Source organism: Perca fluviatilis, chromosome 9 (assembly GCF_010015445.1).
Source record: "Perca fluviatilis chromosome 9, GENO_Pfluv_1.0, whole genome shotgun sequence".
Taxonomy (NCBI): domain Eukaryota; kingdom Metazoa; phylum Chordata; class Actinopteri; order Perciformes; family Percidae; genus Perca; species Perca fluviatilis.
In genome coordinates, this window is record NC_053120.1 from 35,210,115 (window position 1) to 35,224,950 (window position 14,836).

General features: G+C 41.1%; 1 protein-coding gene across 21 annotated transcripts in view; it reads right to left on the reverse strand.

Moving 5' to 3' along the window:
- Positions 1-14,836, reverse strand: part of ptprfa (protein tyrosine phosphatase receptor type Fa) — a 412,601-nt gene that overhangs the window by 273,723 nt on the left and 124,042 nt on the right. For all 21 annotated transcript variants that reach the window (XM_039810996.1, XM_039811014.1, XM_039810999.1 and 18 more), the window contains exon 3: positions 2,812-2,957. In XM_039810996.1, the coding sequence (XP_039666930.1) occupies positions 2,812-2,957 (146 nt within the window). The remainder of the gene's footprint in view (positions 1-2,811; positions 2,958-14,836) is intronic.

Here is a 14,836-nt window from a genome sequence, read left to right on the forward strand (position 1 = left end):
ATAGAATTCTTGAAAGCAGACACACATCTTGAATGTCAGAGAACAGACCAACCAAGGAGAGTTTTTAAAATGCTCCCCACATGATAGCGGATATCAATTTAGACATCTGTTACTTTATAAGGGACCCACCTCGGCCTTTCTCAGTACAAAGTACGCCATGTTCAAACGGGAGAGTCCAGACCGTTGAGAACAGCAGGATGCAGTATGCTCAGTCCATAACTTGCTGATGTGATTACACTTCAACACACCTGCTGTGTGACTAATAATCTCAAATCACACATCCAGTTTCTTAGCTTTTTTGGAGCTTTCAACCGCATTGACTGTCAATAGCTGGGATTTCATACAATGGAAAAAGTCGTGACTTTTTAGTTCTTGGAACAACTTTTAAAGGAACTATAAAAGTTCAGTCAGCCCATTGTTATGTGTGGTCTCCACCGTGGTCTAAAGACCCGTGAATATTAGGGAAATTAGTCCGCTGATGTATGATAAAGCAATATGAAAGGACGAGGGATGCTGTAAAAATGCCCCGGAAAATGTCCCCAGAACATAATTTGTACCCTGGTCTCTGCGGTTCCTCAGAAGGTCCCCAGGTCCAGGGGAAAGTTCCTGCGGTCAAAAAAGCAGCTAATGTACAGCTAAAGGAGGATGCTGGCGTCATCCAAAACTATACATCAATGCTACTTATATGTATTGTCTGTGTAGCCACAGCCTGATAAACCTGTTCCTTTCTGCCGTAACAGTGTATTAAACAAAATAGAAGCATACTGTCACACATGTTGACCTGACCCCTTCATTAAATGTAGTTTATTCTACAGAATTTTACTGCTTCTCTGGAGTGTAGCTGTCAGGCAGACATCACTGAGCATGTTTTGGTTTTTCACAGCTTTTAGTTTGATTGCACATCATAATGTCAAGCCACAGCCTGTGTTTGATTCATGTGTTTTTGATAAATATTTTAATAAGGATAAATTCACTGTTTGTTTTTGGTCCTTTAAAGGGGAATTGTTGCTAGTTATAAAAATGTGTATCCTTTAATCCTGTAATCTTTGAAGTAGTTCACCTGCATTACTGTACCACAACCTCAAGCGAGGTTCAAGTTGTTGTGAGCTGGGTCCATAGAAACATGAAGGAACATGTGGACGTCACCTTGGGCTATGAGAACATTTTTCACTGTTTTCAGATATTAAACGATCAAGCTTTCAATTTAAAAGGAAATTCATTAATCAATAATGAACATAATCGTTAGTTGCTGTCCTTTTCAGTTGTCTTATCACCCACTTTGGGCCATTCCACAACACACAACACCTTGAAACTACAGGTGTCATTCAGTGTGTGTGCGTGTGTGTGTGTGTGTGTGTGTGTGTGTGTGTGTGTGTGTGTGGGTGCGCTACTGTGGTTTATCACAGTTCTGCTCTTTAACCTGTCAGCTTAACATGCAGACATGTAATCACTATGATGCGGCGCCTTGGGTATTCTAAGTAGAATATTGCAACTAACTTGATTGCATTCCGTGGTCTTCAAACAGGCACTAAGGCAACATTAATTTTGCTACGTTTAGTTTTTTTAAGCAGCGTTTTGAGCCAAAAGCGATCTCTGTGCACACAAGTGTTTTTATCTCCAGTGGAAGAACTAATCTCTGTTTAAACTAACACACCCAATACCTCATATCTCATCAACATTCTGGTATACTGGGCATAAACGGGGGGTAGCAAGTTGCTCCGCCCACTGCTGGCAGTTGCCATGGTAACGTTAGCAGCTTAGTCTCAGAGAACAAGACATCGTGACCGATAAGACCCAATCAGGAGGAGTAACATAGGCGTCGGTGTCGGTGTTGCCAGAGGTCTTCGTTTGCGGCCGTTGAGACTGCAACACAACCCCGCAGAGTCCAAACCAAAACGGTAGGGGTGTAAGAAAAAAATCTATACACTTGAATATCGCAATATTTTATTTTGCAATACTGTATCAATTTTCAAAAAGGCAATATTGATTTTTATTTTTTATTTAAATTTTATTTTTATTTTTTTACATTCAAAAATATTCATGTAAGACAGTGGTTCACGTGTATGTGGTGTTTAAACCCCCTACTGCTAGATGGCTATGCTGAGACACACCACTAGTGTCCTTGCCTAACAGTGCCTAGCAGTGCCTAGCAGTGCCTAACAGTGCCTAACAGTGCAAGAAGCTAACAATGTAGCTATGGCTGAACTGGCCTACTTTAGCATATCAAAATTTGCTCACTAAGAACCTGTGAACCACAATCCCAAACTGGCAGTTTGATTTTCTGTGTACTGAATTGTTTACCTAAAGTAATCTTCTTTGACTTTTATGAACATCATGTCTTTTTAATATTAGTTTTTCTAAAATGATACTTTAAAAAAAAATCCAAATATATCGCCTTACGCACAATATCGAAATATATTGCAATATATTGAATCGTGACCCATGTATCGTGATTCGTATCGTATCGCCAGATTCTTGCCAATGCACAGCCCTACAAAACGGGTCAGAAGGTTTTCTAAATGTCTCCGGTTTATGGGCTCGGAACGCCAGAGCAGGGGGAATGAGAGGGGGAAACGTAGCAAAAGTTTTTAAACCAAAACATAGTGGGTCCAAATCGTAGCAAGTATGAGCTTCTGTATATTATAATAATGAGCAAATACAGCTCGTGCCGAAAGCTCAGCTTTACTGCTGCTAAACACCTACCCTGCTCTGTCTTTCTTTGTCTTAGGCACATAAATGCAGGGAGCTAATGAGCAGTGAGGCTGTGAGACATTCAGACAGGGAGCTTTGAGGCCCACTGCCGAGTCATACCTCAAAGCGCTGGGAGCTGACTTTCTTCCCCTTCTTCATCCAGGTGATGCGAGGTTTGGGCTCCCCCACTGCCTGGCATACGAACGATGCCACTCCTCCCGAAATCCCTGTCTGATCGTCGGGGGACTTGATGAAGCTGGGCATGCCTGGGGGAGAGAGACAGCGAGAAATAGGAGCAGGGAAGAGAGGACAACCAGCATCAGATGAAGAGGCCTGACAGAGAAACAGCTCCGGGCAGGTTACGGGGTTTTTACATATTTAAATGTAAGTCTTGCAATAACAATGTGCTCTTTCAAAAGCTGTCTCATGCCCGTAGCCACAACTATTCAGACATAAATCCAGTAAAAACAGCCAAGCTCCATCCTGATAATAAGCAGCACATAAATCTGAAGGTGTCAGCTGGAACCATTATACTGTACATCACCAAGATTAAAGGCGGAAATAAGTGCTGTGTATGGATAATAAATGATATTTAAACACGTCATGTCATGGTCATGCATATATTAAAGGCTGCTACTTGTTTTGATGAGCAGCTCACCCTTTGTACCGGACGCTCTACATCAACCGCACGAGCTCACGAGCATACAGGTGACGCAATACACACTCCTGCCGACTGCAGAGGGTGCTAATGCAAATGTCTAGAGCTCGGAAACACCCCTCAATATCACATTTCACTGATCAACAGTTGGTGCGGGTACACCTTCAATAGTCCAGTTTTAGAGATGGTATCTGCATGCCAATAGAAACATGATTATTTAGTAAGTTTAAAGGAGACCTATTATGTTTTTTTTTCCGAATTTTCTGCGATATCTATTATGTTACAATGCCGGATGTTCATATAACATGTGGCCAAAGCTTCAAATAATGAGGTAACATATTAAAAAGAAATATAAAGATTTCGCACTTTTCCCACTGCTCCATTTTCAAGAGTTTTTTCTACTCTCGGCTCCGTCAGATGTTTACCTACCAATCGGAAGGTTGGTGGTTCGATCCCTGGCCCTGCAGCCCCATGTCAAAGTGTCCTTGGGCAAGACACTGAACCCCGAAGTGTATGAATGTGTGTGAACGGTTCCTGTACTATGTAAAAGTGCTTTGAGTAGTCGTTAAGACTAAACAACGCTAAATAAATCTGTGTGTCCATTTACATGTCATACCGAGCCAGGTTTTAATATATGGTCATCTGCTCTAGGGAGGCACTACTTCAGTGTTTACATTACATACATTGCTGCTACATTTAGCTACGTGCTAATGTCAGGGAAACCTGTAATCTTGGCCACTGATGTTGTTAATTGGCTACTGATGTCGCTGGAACACGTCTGGTTGTGCAGTATTTGGTTTAAAAGCCCTAATTGGTGGTTTTACACGACATAAGCTCTCGCTGTATGCTCTGTTGCAGTCAGCGTCCACGGAATGTACAGAGACAGCGACAGCAGAGCACAGATGAGGAGACTCCAGAGATCAGGAAACGCTGACCAATCAGAGCAGACTGGGCTTTTTAAAGCGACAGGCACTCCAGCAGAGCGTCTCAGACAGAGGGGGAACACAGGTGCAGACCAACACAGAGGCCATGGGCAGTATGAGAAAGAATAAAGTTTTTTTGGACATTACAGCCATGACACTTTCAAGTAGAAACATAAAATACAAGTATGAATCTGAAAAAGGTATATAAAGGTGTCCTTTAAAGGGATTTAATGGGGTACTCCACCGATTTAGTATTTTATTTCGGAAACGTTGGGGACCCTTGCGAGAGACATGTTAAAAAAAACAAGTCAAACTCATCACTCGACAAGTTCATAAACCTCAAGGATACCAACAATCCTTGAGGTAGGAAAAACATCATCTTCAGTACCTTAAAAGCATAATGCCTGTTGATCTTATTTCAATAGTTCTGGTCATCGTTTCTGTAACAATATACTCACAGAGGTAATGGCTGAGATCCTGGAACAGACTGACATCACTAAAAAGAAGTCGGACCGGTCAAGAAACATGAGCAGTCAGACAGGTTGTTAACAAAAGTTACATCTAATGCAGACCTTACACCAAACGACTTTTCAAGCTTTTCCACTGTTACAAACTGATTAATTTTAGGCCGATTTCATTACGTGTGTGTGTATGTGTGCGCCTGTGCATGCTGTGTGTGTGTGTGTGTGTGTGTGTGTGTGTGTGTGTAATGAAACAGTCCGTACTATCGATCAGTAATCCACGTTTACAGCATCGTGACTGCAACATTTTCCAAAATGTCGGGCTACAAAGGCAAGGGTCCCCAGCAGGGAGCCATGCGGAGCATTTTGAAGGCGAGGCAAGACTTTTTCACAGTTACTTTTGGCAATTGATAAGGGTGCTCTTTAAAGTTCAATGTGATTCTAAACCCATTTGTGCAGTCTAAGCCAAGACCTGCTCCCCTGGTACGTTTCCATGGAAATCCAGTCGTACAAGTTGTACAACAGGTTACTGTAGGGTCCTGAGGATGGTCAATGTACAGCAGGGAAATACTGCCCTTTACAGCGCTATGCAAAAGTAAGTAGATCCAAGCACGGAGGGTTTTATCAGAGGCTCCAAGGAGGCCGAGGAGGTGGGCGTAGAAGAAGGGAGTGGATCGTACCATTTTTAAGCTATTTATTTCCCCTGGCTGCTGTTGTCTGACCCTGACGCTTGACACTCTAAATGCAAAACATGCTGAGTGCTTCGCCTAGCTTCACTGGCAGCTGTGAGTCGTCTCTCCCTTGCATTCTTCTCTGACCCTGTGCTTGCTGTTTCTCTCAGGGGTGCTTCTTTAGAATATGTCCATTTGACCTCTCACATTTAATCCACAAGGATAGACACTTTATGGTGAGAAGAAAATGTGAAAATGTAGGACTCAAAACACACTCTCCAGCCTGTCTAGTCTAACAACCCAGAAACAGGGCTGCCAACTCACTTACGCACTGACCGTGAGCCTGACACAATTGACACTTTCCACACCGTCTCTCACGCCACACGTCCATTTTTTATTTCTCCACGCAAAGAAAAAGCACATGTATGACTGATAACATATTGTCGACAATAGTTAAACCTTCAACAAGCTCAGTCAAAACTAAAAAGTAAAAGAAATGCATACAGGCAAGTACGGGCTGATTGCCACTGGGCCTACTTTGTCGTGTTTATTGTGTTTCAGATGTTAATATTATCTCTTTGCCTCCACAAGTCGATGGTTATTTAGCAAGTGTTTCCTGCCAAGTGTGTTGAGAGATAGCCAAACACACTTTTCGTGGCAAGGCTCCCTTGGATCACCTGTGGCACGCTTGGCTTTAGACTATTGACGGCCAAATGAAGCTTTATTTATTTTCTGAGCCCACTAGAAGGCGCTTTTGGTTTAAAGAAAAAGCAGTGTCTCACACACATAGACAAATGTTATTCATTATTTTTTGAAAACGCTATTGGAAACACGTTCTTCTGCATTTCCTTTCTCTGCTCTCCTCTGTCTCTCTGTCACTTGGGTCTCGCTTACATACATACACACACACACACACACACACACACACAACAAACACATATACATGGCCCCTCCCACCGTGCGGTGTTTGGTGTTTTTAGCCCCCAACGTCGCCTTCCAGGCAACGCAGCAATGGTTATAGTTAGGGTTAAGGTGAGGGTTACCTGCCTGCAAGGCGACGTTGGAGGCTGTCTCCATAAAGGAGAGACGGCTGGGCGAAATTCACAAGTTCACGAAAGGTTGGTATATAACTCGTGAACACCTTTACACAATCACACATTCACAATCACCGACCCGACTCTTAGCAAACAAGCGATTGTGCCTGCTTTAGAAGTAGTTTCAAGCAGTTTCAAGTTTATTGTCATATGCATATTAGTACGAAGTACCACAGCAATGAAATACAATGTGCCTTAGCACTCTCTCAGCACCTATCAATAATAACAATTTTAAAAACATAATAGCATTAAAAACATTATAAAATATCCAACATAATATACATAAGTGACTAAGTTCAGACCACAGCCAACAGAAAGCTCACTAGTCTCAAGTTTGCGGTAAAATGCAGTTGGGTTGTCGAGGTCAAAACACTATATGTAGCAGCTTTGAATCAAATAAACATTAGCTGCTTCAATCCAGATGAGTATTGAAAAGTATTTTCCGCGACTGAAAAAGGCACGCGTTGATGATGAGGACCAGCCTGAACCGGAGGTATCAGTCTGAAACAGAGCCGACCAGTGGAATTAGTTATGTTATTAATTTGTTTTACAATTGTAGTTAACCAATGCAGTCAGTGAATCAGGAGAAAAAAAAAAAAAAAATTTTTAGGTTTAAAAAAAAAAAAAAAGACAGCATCCAACAGCGTGATCCTCCTTAGTTTTTTATACTTATTGTTACGACCCCCTAACCCCCAACCCCCAATGATATGTGATTAACCCCCCCCCCGCCACAAATTGCTTTCTAATCTGTGGGAAACACTGAAAAGGTTCAAGGAATGGCAATTCAGTGTGCTTTTAACCCGTGTTAACAACAGTGGGCTCAGAGAATAAAGACAGTGGTTCAGGGGGCTTCATTTGGTCATCACTACTCAGGAGTGCCTGAAACGTGAAATATGTAAAGGTCAGTCAGTTCTTCATTTAAAACAATCACCTCATTACCTTTTAGAAATAGATAACCAAACTAGAGCTAGACTGAAAAATCAGCCACGCCGATATTGTCTTACTGCAGATGTCAGTGTCAGTTTATATGACGGTAAAACGGTTCTCGAAGCTTCATGGGGCTTTATTTGGCCATCACTAGTTTAGCGCATGTTTAGCACTCTCCCCGTTATAAAGCACTGACAGTTTGGGAATCCTGTAGACCGTTTTTCTTCAGAGGAACCTTATTGTTTTTGGGGAGAGAAATCATTTAGATTTCAACCTTAACATCTATCACATCACGTTGCGTTGTCAAATCTACCTGTATTATGATTACAAATGTGGAGCTCCAGGCTACCAGGTGACACTTTAGCCAGACACCTTAAAAAAAAAAAAAAAAGTGACACATGCAGCTGTTAACCCGGTTACCCAGTGTTTAGGATGGAGACACCGGGTGCGAGACCCTGATGTCCTGAGCGAGTTATAAGGAGACAGGTGAGAGTTTTTAGTGCATAGCAACACGCCTGTTGATGTGCAGAAGAAACTGTGTAGAATAATTTGCTTACAGGGATGCATATTTAAACTATGTTGTTTGAAAATGTATTGATATAATTATATAATTGATACATTTTTATTTATATTAAGTAGCTATACTGCCCAGCACTAGGCTACTGGAGATCAAAATGTTAGGAAGCAAAGGTACAGTATCTGCTGAAAATCTCATACGTCATCGTAAATTGTGATGCAGCCGGTATGCCATGCCATCTGGAGGAGGTAAGGGACTGAACATTGACTGACACACAAAACAAATTACCCAGCACCAAGGCAGTTAGCAGAGTGCCCTAAACCAGCTACAGATACAGTATGACTATAATAGGCTTAGTGTGTGCTAAATGCCAACCACTGCTCCCTGCACATTTAGTGGCTGATCTTTGCATTAAGCCAATCTCACAGAGGACACACATGGCTGGAGCCACAGACGGGAGGTTGTTTCGTCACGAGGTGGAAGGGTTTTCATAGAAAAGGGAAATGCTTTTGGTGGTGAATGCCTGGGTTAAATCAAAAGCACAAATGTGAGATCATAATACAGGGAAATGTATGCTTGTATGGCTATGTATTAGTGCATTACACTGCCAAGTGATAGATCCTAATAAACTTAATAAGGTTTAACTCAGAAATCATGCACACCCTCTATCCCAACACTGAGCATCTTGTTCCAGGGCAACAGTGCTTTGGATCAAGTGGGACAAGTTCAAGTCATGTGTCACGACAACTGAATAAAATGTCCAAATCATGTCTCAACTCAATGGAGACAAGCCCAAGTCAAGTCTCAAGTTAATGGAGACAACGTCACGTCAGGTCTCAAGACTTGTCAAAGTAAGTCTCAACTAAAGTCTGAAGGCCATGAGCGTGAATGCTGACCATTTAAATGGCATGGCATTTGTGTGCCATCTTTTGAAAGCTGTGTTATTAGCGTTTATACATTGTTCCCACTGATCAATAGTGATCCCTCACGCCAGTAGTGTTCTTCAGCCCCTACACACTTGGGTTACATCATGTTAGTTTCTGTGTGTGAGGTATTGCATGGTCTACAACAGATTATGGAAGAGAATTGGAGGCAGTGATGGATTTCTTTAAAGCTGACTGATGCTTGTTTGTTACGTTGATAGACATAGAGCGGGAATTATAACTTAGCCTGCTCTGACAGTTAAATTGCAGGCTACTGACAAAGGATTTCAGCAGCAGATTGGTACCAAGGTAAAAATACTGTATTAATATTAGTATCTCTTCTGTATCAGGCTATAATGGTCACATGTTTCCCACTGCCAGATCTAACACCACCATCTCCAAGACATGACTCTGCCCAAACAACTTCAACCATATGCTGAAGGCCAGGCAGCAGCAAAGCTAACATATTCTGCATCTAAAAACATTATTAGGAGGCAATATGGAGCAGGAAATCAATACATTAATTGGAGTCCGGCCTTTCATTTAGTAATGAGGATAAACTTAAATTCCTTTCAACTCATTCAACATGGATTTATTGAGAATGATGGCACTTACTGTCGCTACAACGGGACAAACCAATAAAAGTGCTTGGAAGTACAGAAATGCAGCAGGGACATTGTTAGGGTCAGTTAGTCTGTAATTCTCCTCTGCAAATCCTTTCTGACTTTTATGCTTATTTCATCTTTTTTTTGATGAAAAAGAAATAAAGGACTACATTGAAATCTTTCAACCAAATCATATGGCTCACTGTGTAATCCATTAGTGAATAATACGTTGAGGTTAAGCTTCTGCCAGGTTAAATTGCTTGCATGAAAATAAAATAAAAAGTGTATAGTTTTAGAATATTAATATTATTGCGTTCATTAATGGCTCTACCTCCATCAATGATATTACAGAACCATGTTAATATTTTGCAATGTGAAGATCAGCCCAGTTATGTGTATGAAACATCACTGTGGGTAAACCTGCAAAGTTTTTATTATAGAAACTTGATCAAGAATCCTGTTTTTTCTTATCTTATCATAGGCATACATGTTATGTCATATTATTACACATATCTAAAAACAGCTTTTAATTAAAAGTTTTTAGACTGACTTTTCTCACAGAAGTCCAAGTGCCAGGCATGCTCAGACTTGCTAACAGCATCTCTTCTGACTCCGTGCGTGTTTTATGAATACCAACTTTTGCCTTCTAACAGGTGATTTAGAGTCCCTTCGTTTAAATACATCAGGCTAAAGAACTCTTTATACATCTTATCTTTATACTTTAAACATCAGCTCATCAAGAAGATAAAAGGTAAGTCATAATACAACATTATTGGAATTAACTCCAACTGATGAAAATAATGACATCCCATACACCTATTCAGTTACAAATTCACAGTTTTGAATTTACTCTACCTTTCTTGAAAAAATCTAAATCAATATTACATATTCTACATCCCGTCCTCTGCACATTGTATACACCCTGAACTTTTGCACATTCCTCTATATTTTTTGTACATCCTGCATTTTTCTTTCTTAACGTAAATAGTTACATGTATGTATGTGTTATTTGTTTCTGTATTTATTGGTTTTTTTTCATATTATTGTTTGTATGATGTATTCACCATGAACCAAGGCAAATTCCTAGTAAGTGCTACTTACCTGGCAATAAATATCTCTCTGATTCTGAAATTCTCTTTCTGATTCTGATTCCCCTACTGTATGTCTGGCACAAACAGTATGGTAACCGGGTGAGTGCGATGGAATCCCACCAGCTCACACAACACATTCTCACTCCCATCGCGCCAAAAAGGGACACTTGGTCAGGTGCTTTTGACGTTTGTTATTGACGCAAAAAGTCTCCTTAAGCGTCATATTTTGACGCTCTGGGTCGGGAACCTAGGCGTCACTATTCAACGCTCTCAGGACTTGTGTCTAGCCCTTTGGCGTCATATTTAGACGCGCTTGGTCGGGAGTCTTGGAATCACTTTTCGACGCTCTGGGTCGGGAGGTACGTTTAACTGACATGCGGCACAAGAAAGGGACGATAAGGTTTAGGAAAAGATGGTGGGTGGGGTTACAAAATGTACGTTTCAGTGACAATGCGAGACAAGAACGGGACACGAACCCTGGTCTCCTGGGTGAAGGTCCTGTGTTGATTTTTCGGTCTTTCATACCACTCACTAACGTTGTCTCTCATAATACTACGTCATCTTACACCAACGCGGTCAAGCTGCTGCTCTGCAAGGTGCGTTCCATACAAACACTAAAGGGTGATTTGTTTCATCAGTATCTGACGCTTAGAGCCACAGACCAAGCGTCTGTATTTTATGAGTTGGGAGTGAGAACGGGTTGGCTCACAATGCATCCCTCAGACCAGTCTTGTATATCCGACATCCTCCGGGCTACTGAATAAATGGTGGAATGAAGTGTATGGGTTACAAGCTCATCCCTTCAAGGGTGGTTTAGCAGAGTGTATTCTTCATTCAATTACTCCAGTAAATGATGCCACAGTAAACAGGAGACATGGCTTTTCAATCAGTGCTGCAGAGGCCGGTGGCAGCAGAGCTCTCCTCCACCCTGATGGTTCTCTGACACCAGCCAGGGAATCCATCCGCGCAGCACTCTATGCTGCTTACATGCTACACTGACTGCCTCGTACTGGTGCATGGACTGCATCTGCTGAAAGACAAAGGCTACATTTATATTGCTACGTTTGGGGTTTTTAAGCAGAGTTTTGAGCCAAAAGCAATGTCCGTGCACACGTGTTTTTAGCTCCAGTAGAAGAACTAATCTCTATTTAAACTAACACGCCCAGACCGCATATTTCATCAACATTATTGTATACTATTCCAAACCAAAACGGGTCAGAAGTGTTTTCTAAATGTCTCCGGTTTAGGGGCTCGGAAACGCCAGAGCAGGGGGAATGAGAGGGGGAAACGTAGCAAAAGATATTAATTTTTTAAACCAAAACGTAGGAATGTACAGTACAGGCCAAAAGTTTGGACACACTTTCTCATTCAATGCGTTTCCTTTTTATTTTCATGACTATTTACATTGTAGATTCTCACTGAAGTCATCAAAACTATGAATGAACACATATGGAATTATGTACTTAAGGAAAAAGTGTGAAATAACTGAAAACGACAACGACAAAAAATGTCTTATATTTTAGATTCTTCAAAGTAGCCACCCTTTACTTTTTTTATTAATAAGGGAAAAAATTCCACTAATTAACCCTGACAAAGCACACCTGTGAAGTGAAAACCATTTCAGGTGACTACCTCATGAAGCTCATTGAGAGAACAGCAAGGGTTTGCAGCGCTATCAAAAAAAGCAAAGGGTGGCTACTTTGAGGAATCTAAAATATAAGACATATTTTCAGTTATTTCACACTTTTTTGTTAAGTACATAATTCCACATGTGTTCATTCATAGTTTTGATGCTTTCAGTGAGAATCTTCAATGTAAATAGTCATGAAAATAAAGGAAACATATTGAATGAGAAGATGTGTCCAAACTTTTGGCCTGTACTGTAAATGTAGCCAAAATCTGGTGCCATGCTCTGATTCTCCAAATCGCAACTGTTAAAAAAAGAACTACAATACATCATCAACTTCAACGTTGGGGCTGAGAGTGTCATAAAACAACAATGTCACTCTCTGCCCGATAGTAATCCCTCTCCGTCTGAGAGTAAGTGTTTAAAGCTTATAAAATAACTAAAGTCCCACTCTGAGTCCTACTTCTACACGATTCCTTGGAGGGATTCTGTGATACTAAGATACCAAACCTGACTTTTCCAAATGAATAATCCTGATCAACGCTGGACTAGAATTACACGTAGACTTCATATGGTTTTCCCATTTACTTAAATCTGTGCTTTGTGTTGCACAAAGTCTGTCTTTCACATACATTCAGTGAACCAATCCTAAATCCTATTTCTTGATAGGTCAATGATTAAAACATAATGGATCTCCATGCTGAGTTGCTAGATGAGCCTATTCAATTTGCACCCACAATGCTATTAAAGCTCTCATCAGTATTTTCCACTGTATCCTCTCCTCCACCAAACAGAGGAAGATACTGTAGGTTGCTATCACAAATTACAATAATGGTAGTCTTTATCCACGACGTTCCACATACGGGATTGCTCTCGTTCTGCTGGAAATTCCGCCGGATGTCACGCTTTTCAGATGTCCCTTTTCAGATGTCCCTTTTCAGATGTCCCTTTTCGGATGTCCCTTTTCAGATGTCCCTTTTCGGATGTCCCGTTACCTTCCGCTTTCTTTCTGTTGACATTCTAAACTCCGGTGGATTTCTGAGGACTATGGTTAACTGCTCCTCAGATCTCTGCAGGGTAAATCCAGACAGCTAGCTAGACTATCTGTCCAATCAGAGTTTTCTGTTGCACGACTAAAACAACCTTTGAACGTACACGTTGCACCAAAACAAGTTCCTTCACGAGGCTATTTTGCAGCGGCACCGTAGCTTCGCTCGGTGCTTGGCACCGCCCAAGACGATTGTGATTGGTTTAAAGAAATGCCAATAAACAAGAGCACTTTTTTCTTCCATCCCAGAATGCTGTGTGGACTAGCCAGACTTCCTCTGTGAAGGAAGGCCTGGCAATGTGAGACTAGTAAAATGGCAATCTACATGGAAATGATATATGCAAAGGACCTCTGTGTTTCCTGAAATATGGTGGGTAATTTCTGGTGTAACTTTTACTTTATAGATTACAGACATGGCACTTTCATAAAGGATTGTAAAAAGGACGACCACCAAATATTCCGAATCACATGAGGTTCATAGTAAATGTTAGTTCTGTGTGAATACAGCTTAAAGCTAGTGCTTTGAAATATTAATGAAATACCTACATGTGACTGCTGACTGCTGACTGCTGACAAGTGAGTTAGCCGGAAGAGGATGGGTGTGCATGACCTTTTTCTTGCAGTCGTATATCATATGCGCATAACGAGAAGTTAGGCATCTCCAACTAATATTTACACAGTGTGTAAAATAAAATGCTTGTCAGTATTATGTGTATTTTTAAAGGTTGATGTAATAGATGCCATGTGTCAGACCCAAGATGAAAATTATTCTTTAAGCCTTGTGAGTTATATTGCACGGGTTCAGGTATGAAGCTAGACATCCTCAGTTCGTCAAATACTGACACTTGGTCAGGACCCCTTGGCGTAACTTTCTAACGCTCTGGGTCAGGTCATTTTTCAACATGCAGAGTAAACCACTTAGTTAGGGTTAGGGAAAGAGTTAAAAAATTCATGTTTAAGTTGCACGTGGGACAAGAACGTGACAGTTAGAGTTAGGAAAAGATCATGGGTGGGGTTAAATAATGTACTTTTAAGTGACACGCGGGACAAGAACAGGACACTAACCCTGTTTTCCTTGGTGAAAGTCCTGTGTTGTATTTAATACTACTCCCTACCTTTGTCGCTCTTCATAGTAAGTCATTTTAGAAAGCTGTGGGTGCCTTGTGCGTTGGTATCTGATGCTAAGGGCCGCTAACCAAGCATCAGTACGTGCCAACACAGTATGTGTTAGTTGGGAGTGTTTGGGAATGTCTATGTTCAGGTGATGACTACAGATAGTTACCTTAAGGTATGAGTTTGGAGTGGTTATGGTCAGGATAACTGGTGACGGAGGTTAAAAACTGACCTTTGCATTTAAAAAATGCAAAATTGTCTTCAGCGGTCTTTCCCAATCTGGCTGCACTCCGTCCTGTGGAATGTAGTTAGTCTTTTCAACACCTTTTTTATGTGGTTGAAGTTATGATAACATACTGTATGATTAAGATAAGTGAGCCATGGTTAATTACAGCAGAACAACTGCCAAGACTAATTTCGTCAGAGAGAAAGTCAAGAGAGAAGGCTATTTAGCCTCAAAGCTAAATGTGTTGTGATGCTAGCCCCT